The 25765-nt window shown below is 35.3% G+C and overlaps 1 protein-coding gene across 3 annotated transcripts in view; it reads left to right on the forward strand.

The window, feature by feature from the left end:
* FNIP1 (folliculin interacting protein 1) overlaps nucleotides 1-25765 on the forward strand; it is a 153693-nt gene that overhangs the window by 83071 nt on the left and 44857 nt on the right. The window contains exons 3-8 of one of the 3 annotated variants that reach the window (XM_060637876.3): nucleotides 3640-3774; nucleotides 8244-8344; nucleotides 8599-8673; nucleotides 15056-15147; nucleotides 20466-20549; nucleotides 21706-21777. In XM_060637876.3, coding sequence (XP_060493859.1) covers nucleotides 3640-3774; nucleotides 8244-8344; nucleotides 8599-8673; nucleotides 15056-15147; nucleotides 20466-20549; nucleotides 21706-21777 — 559 coding nt within the window. The remainder of the gene's footprint in view (nucleotides 1-3639; nucleotides 3775-8243; nucleotides 8345-8598; nucleotides 8674-15055; nucleotides 15148-20465; nucleotides 20550-21705; nucleotides 21778-25765) is intronic. The other 2 variants (XM_060637877.3, XM_060637878.3) reach the window with 2 other exon arrangements.

A 25765-nucleotide genomic window follows, 5' to 3' on the forward strand; every position in this document is an offset into this window, starting at 1 on the left:
CTTTCCTCCCTATAGCAGATTGCTTCATGATTCAGAGATTGGATATACTAAGGTCCCTCAGCCTGGAATATCTTTCTAGCCCTCCCACTCTTCCTCTTTCACCTTAACTCCTGTGCTTTTTTGTAGTCCTGGGTTAAATGTCATTTTTTGGTTTCCCTAGACTAGGTTAAGTCCTCTCTTGGACAGTTCACTTAAGTATCATTGATCCTTAACCTGTATTTTAATGTGGGGATAATTATAATAATTTCTAGAGTTGTTGTGAGGAATCAAAGAATAACTGTATGTAACATGGAATAGTGCCTAGGCACATAGTAAGTACAATGAGTTAGCTATTGCTAACATAAAAGAACATATTTGAAATATTATATTTCATTATACATAGTTGTCTAATTATTTGTTAAATGCCTCTTTCTCTCATTAGATTGTTAGTTCCATGAGGAAAAGGACTGTTTCACTCAACTGTTTCTTAGTTTTTGGTATACAGTGTATTCAAATTGAGTTTTATTGACAAATAATTGACATATATCATTCCGTAAGTTTAAGATATACAGCCTGATGGTTTGCTTTACATATACCATGAAATGGTTACCGGCATAGATTCAGCTAACATTTATCTTCTCATATAGACAGAATAAAAAGAAAAGAAAGAAAAAAAAGGAAGAAAAAATTCTATTTATGCTGAGAACTATTAGAATTTACTCTTTAAAAAATTGTTTTTAATATTTTTTTTTGAGAGAGAGAGAGGGAGAGAGGAAAGAGAGGGGGAGAAAGAGAGAGAGAGAGAGAGAGAGAGAGAGCTAGTGGGGAAGGGGCAGACAGAGAGAGGGAGACACAGAATCTGAAGCAGGCTCCAGACTCTGAGCGATCAGCACAGAGCCTGATGCGGGGCTCGAACTCACAACTAGTGAGATCATGACCTGAGTCGAAGTTGGACACTCAACCAACTGAGCCAACCAGGTGCCCCTAGAATTTACTGTTAACAACTTTCCTATAATATTACGAAGCAGTGTTATCTATTATTGTGTTGTGCATTATTACATCCCTAGTACTTATTATCTTATTACTGGAAATTGGTACCTTTTGACCACCTTCCTCTAAATCTGCCTCCCCATACCCTCTACTTCTGGTGACTACAAGTCTGAACAGTATTTGCTTTTCTTTGTCTGACATTTCACTTAGCCTAATGCTTTCAGGGTCCATCTATGTTGTCACAAATCGTAGGATTTCCTAATTTTTTGTGGCTGAATAATATAGTTTGTGTACCTATAGTGCACAATATAGTGTGTACATGTGTACATTACAAATGTACATTACACATGTACATTACATGTGTACAAAATAATATAGTTTGTGTACAACAAAGAAGTTGTGTTACAACTTCTTTATCCATTCATCTGTCAATAGAAACTTAGGTTCTTTCCATGTCTTAACTATTGTAAATAATGCTGCTATGAACATGGGTGCAGATATATTTTTGAGTTAGTTTTCATTTCATTTGGATATGTATTCCCAGAAGTGGAATTGTTGGATTGTAATATAGTTCTATTTTTAATATTTTGAGGATCCTCCATGCTGTTTTTCAAAGTGGCTGCACCAATTTGTAGTCTTAGCAAGAGTATACAAAGGTTCCCTTTTCTCCAGATCCATGCTAGTGTTTGTTATCTCTCGACTAATTGATGATGACCATTCTAATAGACATGAGGTGATACCTTATTGTGGTTTTAATTTATATTTCCCTAATCACTAGTAATATTGAGTATCTTTCATGTAAAACCACCTGGTTTTGCCTTTAAGCATATTATGTAGTTACTAGTTCTTATAACTTTGGTGAAGTTACTTAAACTCTCTGGGCTTCATGTTTCTTATGCATTAAACTGGGCTATAATATCTACCACCCTGAGTATTAAAGAAAATAGTCTTAAAGACCTAGCATTTCGATGGTGATCATTAAATAGAAGGTTGTTAAGATGTGGCCAAGAATATCAGTACCAAAAATATCAATATTTTAGTAAGTGTTTAAATGAAATAATATACATGGAAATATCTACTGAAGTTCCTGACTCCAAAGTAGGTATTCAGTTATTTTAGCTTCTTACTTTAACTTTTTTCTAATATCATTTACAGCTACAAACCAGTAAGCACATGCTAGTTCTAGATGCTGTATAGAGCACTTTATGTATTTTATATATAAGTACATATGGAGACACACACACACACACACACACCTTAAGTGTCACAAATACCCTACCCATTAGATAGGGTTTTTCTTTCCATTAAATAGATAAATTTAGCGAGGTCGGGTAACTCGCTGAGCCAGGATTTAAATTCACATCTTTTTAGTTTTAAAGCCCTTATTCATTTTAGTTTATCATGCTGTCTCTCTACATTTTTGGTTAGAGGTGATTTTGGAATTACCAGGTGTTCTCTTTTACAATGCCCTTGGTGGTGATGACATCTATAAAACAGTTGATCTTCAAAAACTGTGGTTTCAGTCAGATTACTTCCTCTGAAAACCTACGTGAGGTCTGTTACATGGAAGAATGTACATACTGGTAACTGTGATAAAGCACCAAAATATTTTTAGGAGTATCAAAGTCCTTGGTAGATTGCACCTTTGGTAGTTGTGAGCATTGAAAGCTCTAGAATCTGGGAGTGGGAGAAAAGCAAGAGAATGAAGAAAAAGGAATAGAAATACATTATGCTTTCATACTATGCCACTGTACAACCTTCTTGTCCTAAACTTAGCTGTTATTAAAAGTTTAACTGTTCAGAGAGGGAAGCAAACCAAGAGACTTAAATATAGAGAACAAACTGAGGGTTGCTGGAGGGGAGTTGGGTGGGGGGGCATTGGTTAAATGGGTGATGGGCATTAAGGAGGGCCCTTGTTGGGATGAGCACTGGGTGTTACATGTAGGTGATGAATTGCTAAATTCTATTCCTGAAATTATTATTACACTATGTGTAAACTATCATGGATTTAAATTTTTTAAAAGGCAAAAAACAAAACAAAACAAAACATTTAACTGTTCAACACATGAATACATTCTCATTTCAAAATAATAAACATGTATGTTTAATATATGTAAACACATACACATACATTTAGTAAAATATAAAAGCTTTGTATTTCTCGTCTTATCCCTACATATCTGCATAGAAATTTTCTTCCTTAAAAATATGTTATTTATGTTAACTTGTAATGGGTATATTGTATATTTAAGTGAATTAATATTTTAAAATTTCTCAGCTTTAATGTCTTATATGGGAAAATATTGATGGATCTAACTCACAGAAACAAAAGGCCTGAAGGGAGTTTGAGATCAAATACCTTGAAAACTGCTGCTATCTCTTAAGTCACTTGTAAAGAATATTGTTTTAGACCATAATAATATAGAAAAACTCCCTTGATTTAACAATGTTTATGAGAAAAGCACAACACAAACTCCACAAATATTATTACAATTATGAGACAAAGAATAGAGAACAGTACTGGAGAAAATGTAGTAAAATCAATATATTAAGGCTGTATTTTGAATTATTTCATACTTGTTTTTTCTAAAGGCTTTTATACTGTAAATTAAACTTGTATGTGGTGAAAAATTTGTTAAAACATGAATGGGAATAATATCTCTATTTCAGAAACTCTGTAGTGATGCTCAAGTAAAAGTCTTTGGGAAATGCTGCCAGTTGAAACCTGGAGGAGACAGTTCTTCCTCACTGGATAGTTCTGTGACTTCATCTTCTGATGTAAAGGACCAATGTCCTAAGTACCAAGTAAGATCATTGATGTCATTTATTTATTCATTAATTTACAAATATTTTTGAGTGTCCGTGATGTGTTATGCACCATCCTAGCGATTGCTGTACAATAGGAACTAGTCCTTACCCTCCTGGAGCTTACATTGTAGCTGTGGAGACAGATAATTAAAGACGTATGTTTATGCATTTTGATAAATCTTAGGAAAAGTACAGAAAACTATGGTCATAGGTAGCCAGGAGTATTTTCTCCCTTTTATTTACCAGTCAGATTTTTTGGGTTATGAGAATAATTTATTTTAGATATCTTTAATTTATTGAAATAATGAAGATTAATATAATATAATACAATTTGGCTGTAGAATGAAATTAAGTATGATTGGAACTATACACATGCAGAAATGGACATTTTTGTTTTTCAAAAGTAATGTGATTCTTCTTTTAAAATACAAACTTAAACAAAATAGTATCTAATAGTAACTTCTCTTTAAATTTGTTATATTTCACATAAGATAACTGTTTGGTTTCATACCAAGTAAATGTCATCTATGTGAATTTATTCATGTCATCCAAGCTTGCATGAATGCATCACAAGTATTTTATATTTAGCGGTACCAAAATGGAATCCTGGGCTTTTAAATTATTTGTAATTAGGTAGTCGTGTTTGGAAGGAAAGTGACCCTTATATGATGTCAATATGACAGTATCTATGAAAGAGCTCTGAAGTTATTAAAATCCAGATATTAAGAGGTAGTACATAATTTCCCCTGTCCACCTTTATTCCTCCAGCTTAAGCATGATACATTAATAAGTTCCTAATTGTGCTATATGCTATGTGATATCATCATACTTATACCAATTTGGATGTTTACTACTTTGATGAATTGTGTAAGCTTGCCTTTCTTCCTAATATTTTGGAGTTGAAAATTAGCACATGGATACAGATTATAGGAACCCTGAAGCATTGAGTGATTGGACTCTTATATTGCATCAATATCTCTAGAGATTTTCTTTAAAAAATTTTATTTTTAAAGTTTATTTATTTATTTTGAGAAGGACAGAGACAGTGTGATTGGGGGAGGGGCAGAGAGAGGGAGAGAGAGAATCCTAAGCAGGCTCTGTGCTACTAGTGCAGAGCCTGATGTGGGGCTTGAATTCACGAAACTGTGAGATCATGACCTGAGCCGAAACCAAGAGTTGGATGCTTAACTGACTGAGCCACCTAGGTGTCCCAAGATTTTCTTTTTTAAGGTACAGATTCCTAGGCTTTGTGCCCAGATACTCTGATAGTAGGCTGACTATGGTCCTGGAACTCTGTTTTTTTAGTAAGAGACATTGAATTATTGTAGCATATAGTTCACTACCCTTGATAAAATGTGATTTCAGGTAACTAGAACATTATCTTTGATTAACACAGATTATTACAGATTAATAACTTCCAACAATGAGTATGTTAAAAAAATTGCCTTTTTAATAAGGGCATTATAAAAAAAGTATTAAAGTAATAGCACTTTTAAAATTATAACCTTTATTATAGATTATGTCATATATAAATATGCCAGTGACATTTATGCTGAGTATCCGATATGTATTAGAGCAGGCAAAGAGAACCTTTACTAGCAAACTATATGGTCTGATAAAATTTAAACACCAATTTATTTTTACTGCGTTTTGGTTTCTGAGGTTTCTTTTCTAGTTTAGTATTAAAATCTATAACTTCTTTGATACTTAAATTCATAATAATTTTAGTCAAAATAAGAATGGAGTTAGCCACGTTATAGTGAAAATGAGCTTGTAAGAGAAGGCTCTCACTTCTGTCATTAACCAGAAGCAGTGTAGTTTGCCAAGTAGGGTTGGCATTAATTTTTTTTTTTTTAGATACGGGTGGAACAGTAGCTGGGGAGGGGAAGTAGGAAGGAGAGAGAGAATCTTAAGCAGCGTGGAGCCCAACGCGGGGCTCCATCTCACAACTGTGAGATTATGACCTGAGCAGAAATTAGGAGTCAGATGCTACGGACTGAGCCACGCAGGCACCTCTTGCATTGATCTTTTTTTTTTAGGAGAAAAAAAAAAAGACCCTCCCATTTGATCATTAAAAAATTATTTGTCTCTGTTTCTAAAATGTTACTTTTAGTACCCAAACCTTTGTGTTTTGAAATAAAAGTTTTTTCTTAACCAAATCCCTAGATGAGTTCTTTTATTAAATAGGTATATCAAAAGTGTTTTTTTCTTTAAACATTAGCTTTTTGTCTTTATTAAAACAAAATTAAGGCTAACACCTAAGAGAAAAAATATGTAAGTGAATATATATTTAAAACTAATATGAAATAATTATGATGAAATGGCATCTATTTGAATTATGATGAAATAGACATCTATTTGAAGATGTCTCTTTTAAGAAAGGTTGACAAATGTAAATACATAGATTTCTTTAATCCAAAATGGGCAGTAAATAAGCAAAAGAGTAGAAGAATCACATAAAAATAAAAATAGTGTACAGATATATTTCGTATCCTCCACGTGTAAAATGAGGGTCCTTGTTACTTTATTGTTAATATCAGAAGAGTCTTTTAAGTATTTTCTTAAAACTCCTAATTCTTGATTTTTTATGATAGAATGGTTTAATGAAATTTGTGAATAATTATTATCTTAGATAGTTACTTAGGTCCTCTTTCTTATCAGTTTTATTATATAACTACAAGTTAGGAATTACATTTTTCCTAGGGATTATTTTCTTCACTGGATGACAGGTCTGAAGGTAGGCCATCTAGGTATGATATTTAGGGTTCAAGATGGCTTTAGAGATCATGGTATCCTTATCTTTCTACTTACCCAGAGTTAATGTGTTAAATTGTTAAATTGTTGCTCTGTGTTCCTAATATGGTATCTCCATTTCCAGTGACTTTCATTTATATCTCATGCATATAAATGTATAAATTGTGAAAGCTGCAACTCCAGCCATTAGTTTAACCCTCGAAATGTAGAAACCAACTCTAAATTTGTCTTTTTTTAATTAAAAAAAATCTTTTATTTATTTTTGAGAGAGAGAAAGAGAGAGTGAGTGTAAGTGGGGAAGGAACAGAGAGAGAGAGGTAGACAAAGAATATGAAACAGGCTCTAGATTCCAAGCTGTCAGCACAGAGCCTGACGTAGGGCTTGAACCCATGAACCGAGAGATTATAACCTGAGCTGAAGTTGGATGCCCAACTAACTGAGCCACCCAGGCGCCCCTGAATTTGTCTTTAAGGGAGGATGTGAAATGCAGTTGTTTTTTCTTTTTTTTTTTCAGTTGGGCACATTGCTGCCCTGAAACACATTAGACTTCAAAAAATAAGGAATAAGATATTTCAGGGGGTAATTAGTGATATTTACCACAGTATCTAATTAGTGATGAAATGGATGATAATTAAAGATAGAATGAAGGAAAGGAATAACTTTTAATTGGAGTTCTTTGAGAATGAGATATTCTCATGTTTTAAATAAGTCCTTTTAAAAAAATACAAAGTAGAGGTAAATTACCGTGTTTGTGAATATCTCTTTTGTACAGCAGGAGTGGTGAAAACTGTTCTGCATGTTCAGTGAATTCTGTTTCTTATTGTCTGTCCTGGAGAAACATTGCATATGCACAAGATGTGGTTAAGAATGTTCATTTAAGGGGCACCTGGGTGGCTCACTTGAGTTGGCTAAGTGTCTGACTCTTGATCTCAGCTCAGGTCACGATCTCATGGTTTGTGGGATCAAGCTCCATGTCAGTCTCTGTGCTGACCGTGTGGAGCCTGCTTGGGATTCTCTGTCTCTCCCTCTCTGCCCCTCCCCCTGCCTGCCTCCCTCCCTCTCCCTCTCCGTCTCTCTCTCTCTCTCTCTCTCTCTCTTTCTCTCCCTCTCTCTCTGTCTCTTTCTCAAAAATAACTAAACTTAAAAAAAAAAAAAAAGAATGTTCATTTAAGCAATATTGTAATAGCAAAAACCTGGAAGTAACCTAAAGAGCCCATCAGTAAGGGGAACTGTGGTATTTTCATACAGTAGAATACTATGCAGCTGTTCAAAAGGAATCTTTGTATAACCGTATGGTTAGATGTGTAAGACACTGTGAAATGGAGAAAATCAAGCTATAGAACAGTGTGTACAGTGTAGAATCACTTAAAAAAATCATTATGTAGCGGCGCCTGGATGGCTCAGTCGGTTAAGCATCCAGCTTCAGCTCAGGTCATGATCTCTGGGTTTGTGAGTTCGAGCCCTGCGTCGGGCTCTGTGCTGACAGCTCAGAGCCTGGAGCCTGCTTCGGATTCTGTGTCTCCCCATCTCTCGGCCCCTCCCATGCTCATGCTCTGCCTCGCTCTGCCTCTCAATAATAAATAAACGTTAAAAAAAAAAACCCATTATGTAGAATAACTATAGCAAAGCAATTGTCAATAAAATTCAATATTGGAAATAGTCATAAGGTTTGACATTCTGCAATTTGATTAATGTTATGGTTATTTTTTTAGGGTTCCCGGTGCTCTTCTGATGCCAATATGCTTGGAGAGATGATGTTTGGCTCGGTAGCAATGAGCTACAAAGGATCTACCTTAAAAATTCATCAGATCCGGTGAGGGCTTTTCTGATTTTTCATTATCCATGTTAGAATATGTAATTTTTAAACATGAGAGAATTTCATATAGTCTTCATGCAGATTGAGCATGTCAGATACTCAGTTTATGATATTTTGTGGGGTTCATGCTACTTCATGACTGTTGTAACTATATAGTGAAATGTCTGTCACTTACATATTTTGATTTATAATAAATTGAGAAGTTCCTTGTCTTAGTTTTGATCTCTTTCTTTCTTTCTTTTTCTTCATAGTTCCCCTCCACAGCTTATGCTTAGCAAAGTTTTTACTGCACGGACTGGCAGCAGTATCTGTGGAAGTCTCAATACGTAAGTGATTATGAATGCAGGGAGAATTAATTATTTAGGATGTGCAAAGTAGGGAAACTAACAGAGTATTCTCGGGGTTCTTCTACTCCTTAAGTTTGAAAGTTCACAGAAGCCAGCCTTTTTTCTTCCAGCTTTATTGAGATATAATTGACATGTAACACTATATAAATTTAATGTGTACAGCACATTGGTTTGATACTTTCATATATTGGAAAATGATTACCACCATAGCATTAGCTAACTAACACTTCCATGCTGTCACAATTACTATTTCTTTTTTGTGGTAAGAACAGCTATGATTTAACCTCTTAGCAATTTTCAAGTATAACAGATACAGTATTATTAGCTATAATCAGCATGCTGTCCATTAGATCCCAGAACTTACTGATCTTATAACTGAAGTTTGTAACTTTTGACTATTATCTCCTCATTTCCTCCACTCTCAGCCCCTGATAACCACCACTCTTCTTTGTTTTTCTGTGTCCAATTTTTTTATATTCCACATAGAAGTGATATCATATGGTGTTTGTCTTTCTCTGTCTGACTTATTTCACTTCTCATAATGCACTTAAGATTCATTTATGTCGTTGCAAATGGCAGGATTTTCTTCTTTCTCGTGGCTGAATAATATTCCATTTTTTGTGTGAGTGCGTGCATGCATGCGTGTGTGTTGTGTATGTGTATGACATCCATTCATCTGTTGTCTCCATTTATTGACTGTTGTCACTAATGCCACATTGAACACCTGAGTGCAGATATGTCTGTGAGATCTTCATTTCAGTTCCTTTGGATATATACCAAGGAAGTGGGATTGCTGGATCATACGGTAGTTCTATTTTTAATTTTTTGAAGAACCTTCATACTGTTTTCAAGTGGCTATATCAATTTATGTTCCCACCAAAAGTGCATAAGGGTTTCCTTTTCTCCATACCCTGGCCACCCTGATTATCTCTTGTCTTTTTGATGTTAGCTATTGTAATATGTATGAGGTGATACCTTGTTGTGGTTTGATTTGCCTTTGTTTGATGATTAGTGATGTTGAGCACCTTTTCATATACCTCTTGGCTATTTGTCAGATGCCTTCTTTGGAAAACTGTCTAGTCAGTTCTTCTGAATATTCAGAGGAAGTTACTACTTTTTTAGTCAGGTTGTTTATTTTTTGCTCTTGATTTGTATGAGCTCTTTATGTATTTTGGATATTAACCCTTTAACAGATACATGATTTGCAAATATTTTTACCATTCCATAGATTGCCTTTTCATTTTGTCAATTGATTATTTGCTGTGCAGAAGCTTTTTAGTTTCATGTAGTCATATTTACTTATTGTTGCTTTTGTTGCTTGTGCTTTTCTTTTTATGCCATGTCCAGGAAATTGCTGCTACAATCAATGTCAAGGGAGCTTTTTCCCTATGATTTCTTTTAGGAGATTTGCAGTTTGGAAGTCTTATGTTTATGTCTTTAATCAATTTTGAGTTCATTTTTGTGAATGGTGTAAGATAAGGTTCTAATTTCATTCATCTGCATGTAGTTACGCAGTTTCCCATAATCATTTACTGAAGGTACTCTCCTTCCTTTGTTAAGTGTTCTTTATATGCGGGTTTTTTTTTCTGGGCTTTTGATTTTGTTCCATTGTTTTCTGTGTCTGTTTTTCTGCCAGTACTATACTGTTTTGATTACTTTAGCTTTGTAGTATAGTTTGAAATCAGGAAATATGATGCCTCTGGCTTTGTTCTTTTTCTCAGGATCTTTTTGGCTTTTCGGGGTCTTTTGTACATACAAATTTTAGGATTGTTTTCTTATTTCTATGAAAAATGCCATTGGAATTTTGATAAGACTTGCATTGAATCTATAGATGATTGTGGGTAATATGCACATTTTAATAATATTTGTTCTTCCAACCTACTTTTTTGACTTTTTTTCTTTTCGTGGAAAGATGTTGTGTTTTTTCAAATGCTTTTTTCTGCATCTATTGAGATGATCATACGATTTTTATGTTTCATTCTTTTAATGTGGTAATTCTCCTTTATTGCCTGGCATTTATTGAAGCATCCTTGCATCCCAGGGATAAATCCCACTTGATCATATTGAATGATCCTTTTAATGTTCTGTTGAATTTGGTTTCCTAATATTTTGTTGAGAATTTTTGCATCTATAATCATCAGGAAAAGTGATCTGTAATTTTCTTATAATGTCCTGGCCTTGGTGTCAGGATCATGCTGTTCTTGTAAGATGAGCCAGGGAATACTCCTTCTTTGATTTCTGGAAGAGTTTGAAAAGAATTGACATCAATTCTTTAAATGTTTGGTAGAATTTACCAAGGAAACCATCTGGTCCTTGGCATTTCTCTGTTAGGAGGTTTTTGATCAATGACTGATTCTACCTTCTTGTTACTGGTCTTTTGAGATTTTTTATTTCTTCATGATTTAGTCTTGGTAGGTTGTATATTCAGTCTTGGGATTTATCCATTTTTTATAGGTTATGCATTTTGTTAGCATGTAATTGTTGATAAGTAGTTTCATGATCCCTTTTTATTTGGTATCAGTGTAATGTCTCTTTCATATCTGGTTTCATTTATTTGAGTCCTCTCTCTCTCTCTCTCTCTCTCTCTCTGTCTCTCTCTCTCTCTCTTTTTTGAGTTAGTCTGGCTAAAGGTTTGTTGATTTTGTCTCTTTAGAAAACTAGCCCTTAGTTAAACTGATCTTTAAATTTATTTTTCTTTGTTCTCTTTCATATATTTCCCATCTGATCTTTATTTCCTTCCTAACTTTGGGCTTTTTTTCTGGGTTTTTGAGGTGTAAATCAAGGTTATTTGAGATATTTCTAGCTTCTTACTGTAAGCATTTATCACTATAACTGCCCTCTTTTAAGTGCTTTTGCAGCACTTCTAACAAGTTTTGATATGCTGTGCTTCCATTTTTATTTGTTTCAGAGTATTTTTTTTTTTTTCAACGTTTTTAATTTATTTTTGGGACAGAGAGAGACAGAGCATGAACGGGGGAGGGGCAGAGAGAGAGGGAGACACAGAATCAGAAGCAGGCTCCAGGCTCCGAGCCATCAGCCCAGAGCCTGACGCGGGGCTCGAACTCACGGACCGCGAGATCGTGACCTGGCTGAAGTTGGACGCTTAACCGACTGCGCCACCCAGGCGCCCCTCAGAGTATTTTTTTAATTTACTTTTTGATTTCTTCTTTGACCCATTCGTTGTTCAGGAGCATGTTTTTTAATCTCCCCATATTCTGAATTTTTCAGCTTTCCCTATGGATAAACTGTTTTATCTGTATCTATATTTATATATCCGTTTGGTTCCATTTAGCCTAAGGTATGGTTCACGTCCAAAATTTCTTTGTTGATTTTCTGTCTGGATGAACTATTTGTTGTTGAAAGTAGTCCTTTACTAATTATTGCATCATTGTCTCTTCCGATCTGTTAGTATTTGGCAAATGAATCTGTTTAGGTTATATGTTGTGTCTTCTTGATGAATTGCTCCTTTTATCATTATATGACCATTTTTGTCTCCTGTTACTCTTTTTAGCTTTAAAGTCTTCTTTCTGATATAAGTATAGCTATTCCTGCTCTTTTCTGATTTCCATTTACCTGGAGTATCTTATTCTATCCTTTCATATTGAGCCTATATCATCCTTAAAACTGAAGTGAGTCTCTGGCTTGTTTTTCATTCATTGAGCCACTCTGTATGGAGTCCAGATTACTTCTCATTTTAGTTTAGTTGAAGAATAGGAAATGTACTTTCTCTTTTCTCTGATTTGCTTCTAGAAGCTATATCTGGAAGTAAAATGTTGACTGCATTTCCATGTTAGGATGAGATACTGATTTTCCGTTCTGTAGTGCCATGCTGAGTTAGCACCTGTATGTTGTGGTCTTTAGTTTTCAGGTCCCCTGTAGAATTAACTCTGCAATCAGGAGTGGCCTAGGTAAGCCGTGGTGGGGTACAAGGATACTACAAGTTGTTAATGCCAGGATTAGGGTAGTGAACCTGATATGTCATATGCAAATACCTTCTCTCATTCTTTTGGTTGCCTTTTAGTTTTGCTGCTTGTTTCCGTCACTGTGCAGAAGCTTTGTATCTCGATGAGGTCCCAGTAGTTCATTTTTGCTTTTATTCCCTTTGCTTCTGGAGACATGTCAAGGAAGAAGTTGCTGCAGCTGAAGTCAAAGAGGTTGCTGCCTTTTTTCTCCTCTAGGATTTTGATGGTTTCCTGTCTCACATTTAGGATTTTCATCTAATTTGAATTTATTTTTGTGTATAGTGTAAGAAAGTGGTCCAGTTTCATTCTTCTGTATGTCCCTGTCCAGTTTTACCAATACCATTTGCTGAAGAGACTGTCTTTTTTCCATTAGATCTCTTTCCTGCCTTGTGGAAGATTAGTTGGCCGTGTATTTGTGGGTCTTTTTCTGGGTTCTGTATTCTGTTCCATTGATGTGAAAAGATGCTCAACATTACTCATCATTAGGGAAATACAAATCAAAACCATAATGAGATACCATCTCACACCTGTCAGAATGGCTAAAATTAATTCAGGAGACAACAGATGTTGTCAAGGATGCAGAGAAAGGGGAACCCTTTTGTACTGTTGGTAGGAATGCAAACTGGTGCAGCCACTGTGGAAAACAGTATGGGGGTTCCTCAAAAAATTAAAAATAGACCTACCCTACGACCCAGCAATTGTACTGCTAGCAATCTATGCAAAGGATACAAAAGTGCTGATTTGAAGGGACATAGGCACCCCGATGTTTATAGCAGCACTATCAACAGTAGCTAAATCACGGAAGAAGCCCAAATGTCCATCAACTGACAGATGGATAATGAAGATGTGGTGTGTGTGCGTGCGTGCGCGCGCACGCATACACACACACACACACACACACACACACACACACACACACACACAGGAATATTACTCAGCATTGAGAAATAATGGAATCTTGCCATTTGCAACAATGTGGATGGAACTAGAGGGTATTATGCTAAGTGAAATAAGAGAAGGGCAGATATTATGATTTCACTCATATGTGGAATTTGAGAAACATGACAGATGAACATAGGGGAAGGGAAGGAAAAATAAGATAAAAACAGAGGGAAGCAAGCCATAAGAGACTCTTAAATACAGAGAACAAACTTAGGGTTGCTGGAGGGGAGGTGGGTGAATGGGGGCATGGGCTAAAAGGGTGATGGGCATTAAGGAGGGCACTTTTTGGGAAGAGCACTGGGTGTCATATGTAAGAGATGAATCACTAGGTTCTTTTACTCCTGAAGCCAAGACTACACTGTATGTTAACTAACTTGGATTAAAAAAAAATGGAATAGTAAAGCTGAAACAGAGGCACATATGATATCAGATTCTTGGACTACCTGCCAGACCTAGTAAATGAAGAACTGGGGCTAGGATGAGATGTTAGTGGACCACAGTGATGGATTCTGCAGGGACCGTATCAGAACTCTGGCTAGCAAGGGTCTGAGGGATACCCAAAGTCAGAAGCAACAGGAGGTAGTAAGGAGTTTACTCAAAACTAGAAAAATTCTCAAAAGATTCCATTAATTGTAAATGTTCCTAAAGACTTTTCAGGTTTTTATTAGCTAAGGTTCTAATACCTGTAGCTCTTTATTAGCTTTTCTGTTAGGAAGGAAGGAAAAGGAAAGATGTATTTCACTGTATTTTGGATGCTTAAAAAATACTGATGATAAAAGTGCTAATTTTTAAGAATTAAACACTAAAGTAGAAATTAGAGATCCTGTATTGGAATCACTGATTTTAGCTGTAGTCTTCTCACTTTATTCATGTTTTCTAATTTTTTATTGATGGTTCTTAGGACAGATACTTTGTACTAAAAGCATAAAGTAATTTTATTTCTATTATTCTGAGTAATTTATGGACAGGAGTAATACAGTTCATTTATAATGTGTGAACTGAAGATATTTTTTGTATATTTGGTGGATTCTTTTTCCTTTTTTGTCTTTTTTTTCTGCCAGAAGTTTCAAAACTAATGTCAGGTCCAAGATATGAGGGGAAACTTTACAATTTAAGTTTGGGTCAGTAATCTTTTTCTGTAAAGGCCTTAATAGTAAATAATTTTAGCTTTGTTGGCCAGACAGTATGTCTGGTTTCTTAGCTCTACCATTGTAACATTAAAGCAGCCATACACAGTACATATATGAATGGGCATGGCTGTGTTCCAGTAAAACTTTATTTACAAAAACAGGCAGCAGGCTGGCTTTAGCCCTCAGTGTATAGTTTGCCAACCCCTGATCTAAATGATTAGGTACTTTATAGTCCTATTACGAATACTTAAAACTTAAAAAACTGTTAGACGCTTTAAATTTCATTGTATAAAATGAATTTGCAGTTTATTGTTTCTCTTCCCTTAGGCTGCAAGACAGTCTTGAATTCATCAATCAAGACAACAGTACATTGAAGGCTGATAGTAACACAGTTATTAATGGACTACTTGGAAATATAGGTAAATTATTTCTTTGGTTTTATAAGTTTTAAATAAGGTTAACACTATAACAGGGATTTGCACTTACTGCTTAATAATGTAGATCTTTTATAAGACCACAGAGTTTGACATACTAGAAGTGGAAAAGGCATTTAAATTGCAAATATGTATAACATTTGTATTATTTGAAAACATAATTTTTATATATATGAATATTTATTTTGTATATGAAAAAAGAAAACTTAAAGATCTATCTGATTATCTGATTTGTTTTTTGTTTTTAACTTTGATGCATCTTTGAAAGGCACTGTTACTGATATAAAAAGTCTTTACCAGCTTTTTTGAATATTTCAGCTGAGGAAGACTATTATTATACTTTGTCCCTTGTCTCTTCCGTAACCATAGAAGTAATTTTAAAATGGTGCTCATTTTGTGACCTGAATTCACATAAATGGGCAGATATTCAAATGTGATGTTCCTTAAAAGATTTATTAAAGTAACAGCTTATTTAATAATTCAGATAGTTGATTGTTATTGTTATTTAATTTCAACAGACTGTTCCTAAAAGTTCTTGCCATTTGTTTTACCCTAGAAAGCTCATCTGAGTTGCTGCTGACCATATTTCTGGTGCATAAAATATTATAGTATCCCAGAATGTGGACAGCATTTAGACTAGGAGAAATATTTCTCTTACTCTCTATTTAGTGAGAATTTTTATTTGGAATTAATTTTAATAAATATTAGTTATATATATATAAGTAGAAAAGGTTTTCTTCCAACTTGAACCGTATTGTATTCTATTATTTTTCATAATTCCTGTTTATTCAAATGAGCAACCATTTATTTAGTACATAGTATGGGCTAGTTACAGTGACAGGCATGTACTTTAGAAAGCTTGCATATTTTTTAGAAAAATAGAGTAGTTCTGCTTTTTCTTAACTCACTTGATTATTTTATTGGTTTTAAGAAAGTAAAAATGTGACAGGGAAATAAATGAATCTTTTTTCCTTATAATTTGACACTTTTCAAAGCTTAAGATGTTAATTAAAAGCTGTTTATTTTAATAATACAAATCTATTATCACTTATAAATGGTAAATTACCTTATAGATGCTAGATATACTCATCTTCTCTGTTTTAATGTAGGATAGGAAATTAATCCATTTAACAAAGTATAGACTTTAAATAATGAGTGACTTTAACTTGCACATTTATAATTGTGAATTAAGGATATTTGAGGACCATCTCTTATTTTCTTTACATTTTTAGTTAATCAACAAATACTTATCAAGCACCTATTACCTGCTAAGGACTCTGCTAGGCCCTAAGGATACAGTGGTAAACCAGACACAATTCCTGCCTCAGCGTATTTGGTAATTATAGTTAGTGGGAATCACACAAATAATACAACAATTACAGTATACTACAATGAATTTTTGGACATGTTAAAGAGCACATGTGGTAGAAATGAGGAGAAGTACCTAATTCAGTCCTAGAGAGTCCCAGAAGACTTCCTTGGAGAAGTGAGACTTAACCTTGAAGGATTAGCCTTATGTTTAGATAGAAATGTTCTAGGAAAAAGCATAATAGTATTTGCAAAGGCCTAGGAGCAAGAGATAATGGCATGAAGAAAGAATGTGTATAAATCAGTGTTGATGGAGCCAAGAATAGGAGTAAAGGAGGTTAAATCAAGAAGTAGGAGGTAGATCACAGAAGGCACTGTGGGACTTACTGAGCAATTTGGATATAGGCTGTAAGCAGTTGGGTAGCAGTGAGGGTATGTATGTTAGTTTGGGTGCTCCGCCTGTTTTTTAACAGGTGCCAAGACATGATTAAACATGCAAGGATATTATTAGGGGAAATGACTATGTGAGAGAAAAAGAGGAAGGAACTGGGAAAGGTTGAGAAAGCCCTCAGATTGTGATACAAATGTTGACCCCAAATGAAAGAGAATAGAAGATTAAATGGAAGTGTCCTATCCTACCATGCAATCCAAGGAAGGTTTGGTAAGGCCATTGACAAGTCTTTGAGTCAAAGTTTGGTGTCAAAAGTGACCCACGTATTGCCAAAATGTGCCTGTCTTACTATTCCTCCTGTGTTCAGTTACTGACTAGGAGCAGCCTATGGGATATGTGGCCTTGCTCAAACATCACAATAGATTTCAGAATGCAGTAGCTTGAGGTACTTAGTCAATTATAGTCCTTACAGCTGGAGGTCTTTGCAATGTATTCTCAAGGCCACCACAGAGAAGTTGTCAGGATATAGAAATATGATTGGATTAGATTTATATCTGTAAGAGTATTGATTACAGTGGGAAAGGATTCAAGTGAACCAATGGGATTGAAGAAAAGATCTATATAAGAAGGCTGCTTATGATAATCCAAGTGACAGAGAAGGAGACCTAGAGTAAGATTGTGCCAGTGAGGTAGAGTGTTTTTGAGGGGTTCATGATGGGAAATAGAGTGGATAGGACTTGACTTGGTAATTAGATGGAGTGGGGGAGGAAAAAGGAGGAAGCAAGGGTGGCACTTTGCTATCTGGTTGTATAAATGCTTGGGTATTAGTGCCATTTATTGGGAGAATCAGAAGAAATTAAGAATTGGTGATTTTAGGTTTAGGTATATTGGAATGGAGGTATTGGTTGAGTGTTCAAGTAAAGATATCCATTATGGTTAGTTAGTTAGTAGATGTGGTAGATGCTGTAACATAAAAATCCATGGATGTATAATAACTTTAAAGCAATAGGGGTTTTTTTTCAGCCATGTGGAGTTCGAAAGGGTGTTCATCATTGATTAACACTTTTTCTCCAAGCAATGTTTTAGAGTTCCTTCCTTCTTAGAATTCTACCTTCTTCATTGTGTGGTTTCCAAGGTTGTGCTCAGCTGCACTAAGCCAGTGGAAAGGAATTGAGAATGGAAAAGGCACTCGATTTCATAATTAACCTCAGCCTAAACGTGACATACATCAGTTTTATTGACATTCCATTAGTGGTAACTAATCACATGGCCTCACATACGTATAAGGAGATTTGAGAAATATGATCCCTAGCTGGGCAGCTGCTTCCCACAAACTACTTGATACAGTAGAAGGGAGAACACAGTTCTTTGTTAGACAGTTAGCTGTGTCTGCCATGAATTATGAATCATTAGCATGTAAATGGTAAGTAAAAGCATGAGAATGAATGAGATGACCTAGGAACTGTTAAAGAATGAGAAGGCAAGATTGTTGAAGAAGAAACCCCGGGAAATGCTGGGTTAAAGACAGAGTAGGTGAAGAGAAACACATAAAGAAGATTAAGAAAAAAACTTAGTATGTTATCATTGGGAACTGTGAGGGGAAAGTTCAAAGTGTAATTTAACATCACATATGCTATAAGGTAATATAAGATAGTATGGACTGCATTAATCAATAAGAAGGCTTTTAGTGGCCTACTTGAGCAGTTTCAGTGGGGAGAATAGGAGCCAGAGTTGAGGAGAGACTCAGAGGTTAGACTTTTTTCCAAGATTTAATCAGTGACTCTTTTTGGTCTCAAGACCCCTTTACACACTTAGAAATTATTGAGGACCACAGAGAGTTTTTGTTTTTGTGGGTTACGTTTGTTGATATATACTGTATTAAAAATTGAAACAAGATTTTTAAACATTTATTAATTTATTAAAAAATACTAACATCCTTTTTCATGTTAATGTAAATATGTTGTGAAATGATTGTTTTCCAAGTAAAATTAATGAAGAACAGTGGCATTGTTTTACATTTTTGCAAATCTCTTTAATTTCTGGCTTAATAGAATATTGCCTGTATTCTCCTGCCTGCTTCAACGTTCATTCTCTTGTAATATGTTGTTTTAGTTGAAGTGTATTAAGAAAATCTAGTTTTACACAGACTCCCTGAAAGGTTGCAGGGACCCAAGGAGTCCTTAGGCCACATTTTAAGAACTATTGAACTATTATATAGGATTAGATATATGGAGAGAATAATTTTGTCTGTGTTTAAATATTGATGGAATAGATTATAAGGAGGGTAAGGTTAGAGATAGAAGTGGTACTTACTCGGTAAAGCAAGGTTTTTGAAGGTACTATCTGACATAGAAGAATTTGCTTTGGAAGGGAGGGAGGAGCTTCCCAGGATTTTTCACTGAATAAGTTCCTAGCACACAGTAAGACTTGAATAATGTTTCCTGTTGTTAACTGCTCTGGCATCAAGGAGGCAGGTGGGTCAGTGTTTGATTAAGTTTGGAGATAGGGGGGTAGGAAAGGAAGAGTTCCTGTCTGGTGAAATCTGTGTGTGTGCGCACATACGCATCTGCATCTGCATACTTGTGAGAGACAAAGTCGCATATCCTGAGAGTAAGGAAGGAGGTGCTAGGTAAAGAAGGAGTTTAAAGACATTAGATAAGTTTTGAAGTGACTAGAGAAGGATTGCCTTCACATGCACTATAATTTTAGAAATTTTTGTTATAGAAAAATATCTATTAGCAAATTTGAAAAATACATTTGTTTCTTTTTAGAACAGAAAGCCCCCTATTCTTTCCTAGGTAAACCTCCTAGGTGACTCTTTAGGCCATCTTGATTAAGCATAACAGGTGACTCAGCTGCTTGCTTCCTGGCTATAATGTTGCCCCTTTGGGGTCTTTAGACACTGTTATCTTCATTTGGTCCAGTGTGTGGCAGCCATGCTTTGTGGACAGCTGGGAGTCTGGCCCTAATGGGTGCGTTGGTGTTCCTCCTTCCATTGTGGCTGACCCTTGGGTTAGGAACTTTGGTTTCTTCCAAAGTTAGTTACTTTGTAGCTTTACTAGGTTAGGGAAAAACAAGTTTCATACCTGTTTTGCCAGTAAATCTCTTTTCTGCTTTGTTGTATGTTGTGTTCTCTTTCTTCAGCCAAGCACTTAGGTGGTTTTCTCCTTATGACAGTGGCAGGAGAATGCTGTAGTCTTAAAACTGACTTTTTAAAAGATAAATTTATTTGGCAAATATCACATTTTATAGATAACGTTACTGTGCTTTTTTGAATCTTTAAAAACATTGTTTTAGGTTAGAAAAGATTGAACATTTAAAAAACTTTACCTTGTATAGTGGAAGGTTATTTTTATTATTATATATACAGATTTATTAGTAAATAGGCATGAAATTGTTACGTTTGACATCAGCTGTGACCAGAAGAAAACCATCCTGTTTCGAAGAAGGGAACCCTGTTTGAATTATTCTTACTTAGTTTAAAAGTTTCCATCCATATCTCTTGCTGTGTGTTTGTGCTGCCTAAGCTCACCCTTTATTCCTGACGCTTTACGGCTTCTCTAACAGCCTTCTTTCATATGTATTTTACGTTTTTGCCATGTAGGTCTTTCACAGTTCTGCAGCCCCAGGCGGGCATTCTCTGAACAGGGTCCGCTCCGCCTGATCAGGAGCGCCTCTTTCTTTGCAGGTTTGCGATGTGCTGTGTGGGTAGACTAGTTGGTGTGCCCCAGTGGCTAGAATCTGTAGTTTAGCTGTGGAAACAAGAGAGTAGATAAATGCATTTGGGGAGGGTGTAGTTAAGAAAACATTTTTGAGCTGAGAACTTAATTCCTTTTCACTGAATATGTTCTTAAAAGTTTCCAGAAACTTTCAGCTATCAGTGGAATTGACATTATCATGAAACTTTAGTTTGTTATTTCATATCTCATTATGTAATAAAGATTTTAACTTTAGAATCCTAAACCAAATTTTACTATGAACATTATTTCTTATAATAACAGCTAGAATTTCTAATTTGACACTCTCTTGTTTCCATGGTTGAGTAGCTTTTGTACTCATAGTTCACCAATTGCAGAAAATATCCTATCTTATTATTTTAAAATTTCTGATCTACGTTATTTCATAAGAACGATTTTTCTTGGAGCTAAGATTTAGATGAACAAGCACCATTATATTGATCTGTAAAAGGCGTATGTGAGTGTATTTGTTTATATCATTACATTGATGATTATAGTGTATGTTCATGCCTCTGTATTCAGGGAGTTGTATCTGACTTCTTGTTTTAATTGATATTTATATTGCTTATAAATATGAGGCAGGAACAGTACAAATTTATTACAGAAAATTTGTAAAATAGGCAAAAAAATATATATTAGCCATTGTGTCAGCTAGAATTAATCTTTACAAAAAACAAAATTGGGATCATACTATTCCAATTGTTTTCTTAAAATTTTTATTATGAAGAAATTTTAAACATACATTAATATAGGCAGAATAGTAAAGCAAACCATTGTATACCCATCACTTACTGCCAGGACCATCGTTCTTATTGTTTAGTAGCATGCTTTTTGGTCATTTAATAGTGTATTGTGAATATCTTCCTTTTAGTCTTCCTTTGCTTCTTTAGATATTGTATCATTTTCATATTATATTTCAAATCTTCACATAGATCTTAAAGCTTGTTCAACTAAGTACTAGCTCTTGGTGTTGGGTTTGTGCCATGCTATTGAAAAATATAAAGGAATGCAATAAGATAAGCATGATTTCATTTGCTATATACAAGGAACGGCATCACCCTGAATAGCAGTATGTGTTATAACTGACAGTTTTGTCTTAATTCACAGTTCACAGCAATCCAATGGACATGCCTGGAAGAGAGCTGAATGAAGACAGAGACAGTGGCATAGCACGCTCTGGTAATGTCATGTTTATGTATCAGTCTAGTTTTTTTTGAGATCACTATTAGTCAGCATTGATTTTTATTTTTGCCTTTATCATCCAATTTAATGCACATAGTTTGTTAGTGTTGAGATTAACCTTATAAGAGAATTGTGGCAACAGAGAGAAATATTTTTATTTTGTTTTATTTTATTTTGTTTTGTTTTGTTTTATTATTAATTTATTTATTTTTAGAGAGAAAGAGTGCACGAGCTGGGGAGAGGGGCAGAGGGAGGGAGAATGCCAAGCAGGCTCCACACTCAGCATGGAGCCTGATGTGGGGCTCAGTCCCACAGCCCTGGGTTCATGACCTGAGCTGAAATCAAGAGTTGGGTGATCAACTAACTGAGCCACCCAGACGCCCTGAGAAATACTTTAAAGTTAGAATTTTCATGTTTACTGTGACATGTACCTGGTGGAGTACCACCTGAATGAATGCACATTGGTTTAGGCTTAGCCAGTACACGAAAAAAATATTAATCAAGAGACTCCTTAAATAGCATAGTAGAAAAAATACATTTGCTCATATCTGCTTGCTGTTAACTAGTGTTTTAAGTTTCAGACTGTCTCTTGCCCAGAAAAGCTTAGGCATTTTGAACAATACTATACATACTGTTTTCAAATTCAGACTGTCTCTTGCCCAGAAAAGCTTAGGCATTTTGAACAATACTATACATACTGTTTTCAAATATGGACTGACAAACTTCTGTCTGACAAACTTTTATTGCAATATGGTAGAGATGAAAAAAAAAAGAAAGCTCACATTCTACCTTTGAGGATCACAGAATCTACTGAGAAAGGAGTCAGGAAAATTGTCCTACATTGTGTGATATGTTCTGTGATAGACCTGAGCAAAGAGGTTTGGAGAATGGGAACGTAACTTAGCCTGGGCCAGCAGCAGGGGGCCAGTAATGCTTTGCAGAGAGATACTACTTGAGTTGTATCTTGAGAAGTGGGAGTTACCCAGCCTAAGGCATGATATAAGTAAGGGCTTTCCAGGTAAAAGGAAAAGTGTTTGTCAGGGCCCAGAGTTAGAATAAATGAAAGGAGTATCTTAGGCTTGCATTATTGTAAGATATGAGAAACTTTATTCACTGTAGTCTGTCCCTATGAGCTGTCACATTATACGGTTTTGCTGTCTAAATTGTTTATAATTCAGTTTTGAGTATAGATGGGAAGTCCAAATTTACCAATACTATAATCCCTAGGTATGAATTAGAATAACATGGTTTCCAAAAAAAATAATAAAGTTCACACAACTGAACTCTACTCTGAGACTCTTACGAAGCCTAGAGAAAGGCTTATTTATGCAACTATATTTGAAAAACACAACAAAATGAAAAACTCAATACCTCATTCTGATAGACAGCTAGAGTTGAGGACCGCTTCTCTAATATGAAAAATCTTCATCTTTAAATAATCTCACCTTTCCTTTCTTTCTCTTTCTTTCTTTCTTTCTTTCTTTCTTTTTGACAGAAAGTAGGATTTCTTGGTGGGCATGAATAGGAAGGGGGCAGTGCCAAGTTTTTCTTGAGTGCAGACCCTACCATTTGTCCAAGGGGCTATGATTAGGGATATATTTGATCCCATAGCCATCTGGGATGAGCCACTTTTCAGCCAGCTATCATGCCTTCAAATTCACCTGCATTAAACTTAGTAAAGTCCAACTTCTTGGAAATGCGGATCTTCTGGTGGCCAGAGAACTTGAACTTGGCCCCTTGTAGGACCTCATTCACATGCTCCTTGTTCTGCAGCTTGGTACGATGGACATGATGGCTTGGCCAGTGTGGACCCTGTCCATTCTGCCCAGGGGCTTCGAAAGGCACTCCATATACCTGTCTGGAGCTTAGATTGTAGCTAGCATGATCACCCTTCTTTTCTAATTGAGTTTTTTATTTTTGTTCTTGGGAACTAATCTAGAGTATATTTTCTTTTAATACTCATTGCTTCTGTGTAATCTCGAGATTTTAGTTTTCTCTACTGTGGCAGGAATTTGGTTCTTATTTTATCCAGGTTTCAGAGGTGATAAATTAATTTCTACACTTCATTTTCTTTAGTTTAAATTGAAGGACCAGGCTGGATTGATCTGTAAGACTTGTTCAAGCATTAAATTCACATACTCCTTTTAAATTAATTGTGTATTTTCTTCTTTTCCCAAAGTAGGGTTATTTTTAATACCAGCATTTATTAACACATAGCTCTTCCAAATTTAGGTTAGCATTTGATTTTTCATTGAAGCCATACCCAAGTTAGTTATACATACCCAATCTAGACTACAAAGTTTTAGAATACAATGGTAAAAATGTGGTCTTTTCAAGAAAGTAGTTTAGAATTAATGCATTGATGGCTCAGATAGTTGTATGGCACATAAAGTTCTTGATCATTAAATTTGTTAGAATTGAAATGAACAGATCTTCATAATGACAGTCTTAGTTTTCACTCCTGATGTCCAAAATAATATATCATCTGATGTGTACCTTTTTATAGATGATAATAATACTTGGCAGTTTTTGATTACCTTACAAATTTTTAGCATGTGGTTGTAATCATGAAGATAGGAATATAAAATCTTGCCAAACAAATGCAAGCTCTTAATGTCTTTTCCTCTCTGGAGCCAGTATAGAGAAGGGGAGGATTCATAGCCTAAGGAAAAATGAAGGGTTGTGGCTTTTGGCACTTTTTGGAAAGAGAGGTTTGGGAAGACAATAAACCTCACAATTAGGGGATTGCAGCAATTATAATCATAATGGGTTCTGTTAGAATGTGTCTGTCACCCCTTAGAATGCTCCAGAGAGCAGTCCATAGGATTACTCTTTGGAACTTAGTAGGTGTAGTCCTGACTGTTATTAAAAGTGGCCAAACTGGGCATCTGGGTGGCTCAGTTCATTAAGCTTTTGATTCTTGATTTCAGCTCAGGTCATGGTATCATAGTTTTTGGGTTTGAGCCCAATGTCTGGTTCTGTGCTGATAGTGTGGAGCCTACTTGGGATTATTTCTCCCTCTCTCTCTGTCCCTCCCCCGCTGGTGTGTACTTGAGGGCTCTCTCTCTCTCTCTTTCTCTCTCTGGGAAAAAAAAAAAAAGTTGCCAAGCATTCAGAAGCTTGACTACCTGTACACAAGCAAATCATGAGTACTGTTGACCCTTCAATAATGCAAGGGTTAGGGGCACCAACCCTCTCCTCCAGCCCTGCACAGTAAGAAAACTTTTGACTCCCTAAAAAAATAATAGCCTTACCAATAACATAAATAGTCAATTAACATATATTTTACATATTATATACTATATTTTTATAATAAAAAAGCTAGAGGAAAGAACATTTTATTAAGAAAATTAAAAAGAAGAGAAAATACATTTATAATACTATACTATATTAATTGAAAAGAAAATGTATAAGTGGACCTGCACATTTCAAACCCATGTTGTTCAAGGATCAGTAGTATTTTTATTTTATTTTTATTGAAGTATAGTTTTAAGTATAGTTGTAATACACAATGTTGCATCCATTGCATCCATTTCAGGTGTACAACATAGTGATGTGACAACTCTAGATGTTACACCATGCTTACCACAAGTGTAGCTACCATCTATCACCATTCAGTACTGTTACAGTACCATTGACTTTATTCCCTATGCTGTCCGTTTTATCCTTGTGACTTACTCATTCCATAACTGGAAGCTTTTATCTCCCACTCCTCTTTACCCAACTTGCCCTTCCTATCCAACAGCCTCCCTCTGGCAACCATCACTTTGTTCTCTGTGTTAATGCGTCTTTTTCTGCCTTTTGTTTTTTTAGATTCCACATGTAAGTGAAGTCTTCGGGTATTTGTCTTTCTGTGCCTGACTTATTTCACTTAGCATAATACCATCTAGTTCCATCCACATTGTCGCAGATGACAAGATCTTACTCTTTTGTATGGTTGAGCAATATTGTATGCATCTTACTTGTTCATTCATCTTTTGATGGA

The sequence above is a fragment of the Panthera onca genome, chromosome A1, assembly GCF_046562875.1.
Source record: "Panthera onca isolate mPanOnc1 chromosome A1, mPanOnc1 haplotype 2, whole genome shotgun sequence".
NCBI lineage: Eukaryota > Metazoa > Chordata > Mammalia > Carnivora > Felidae > Panthera > Panthera onca.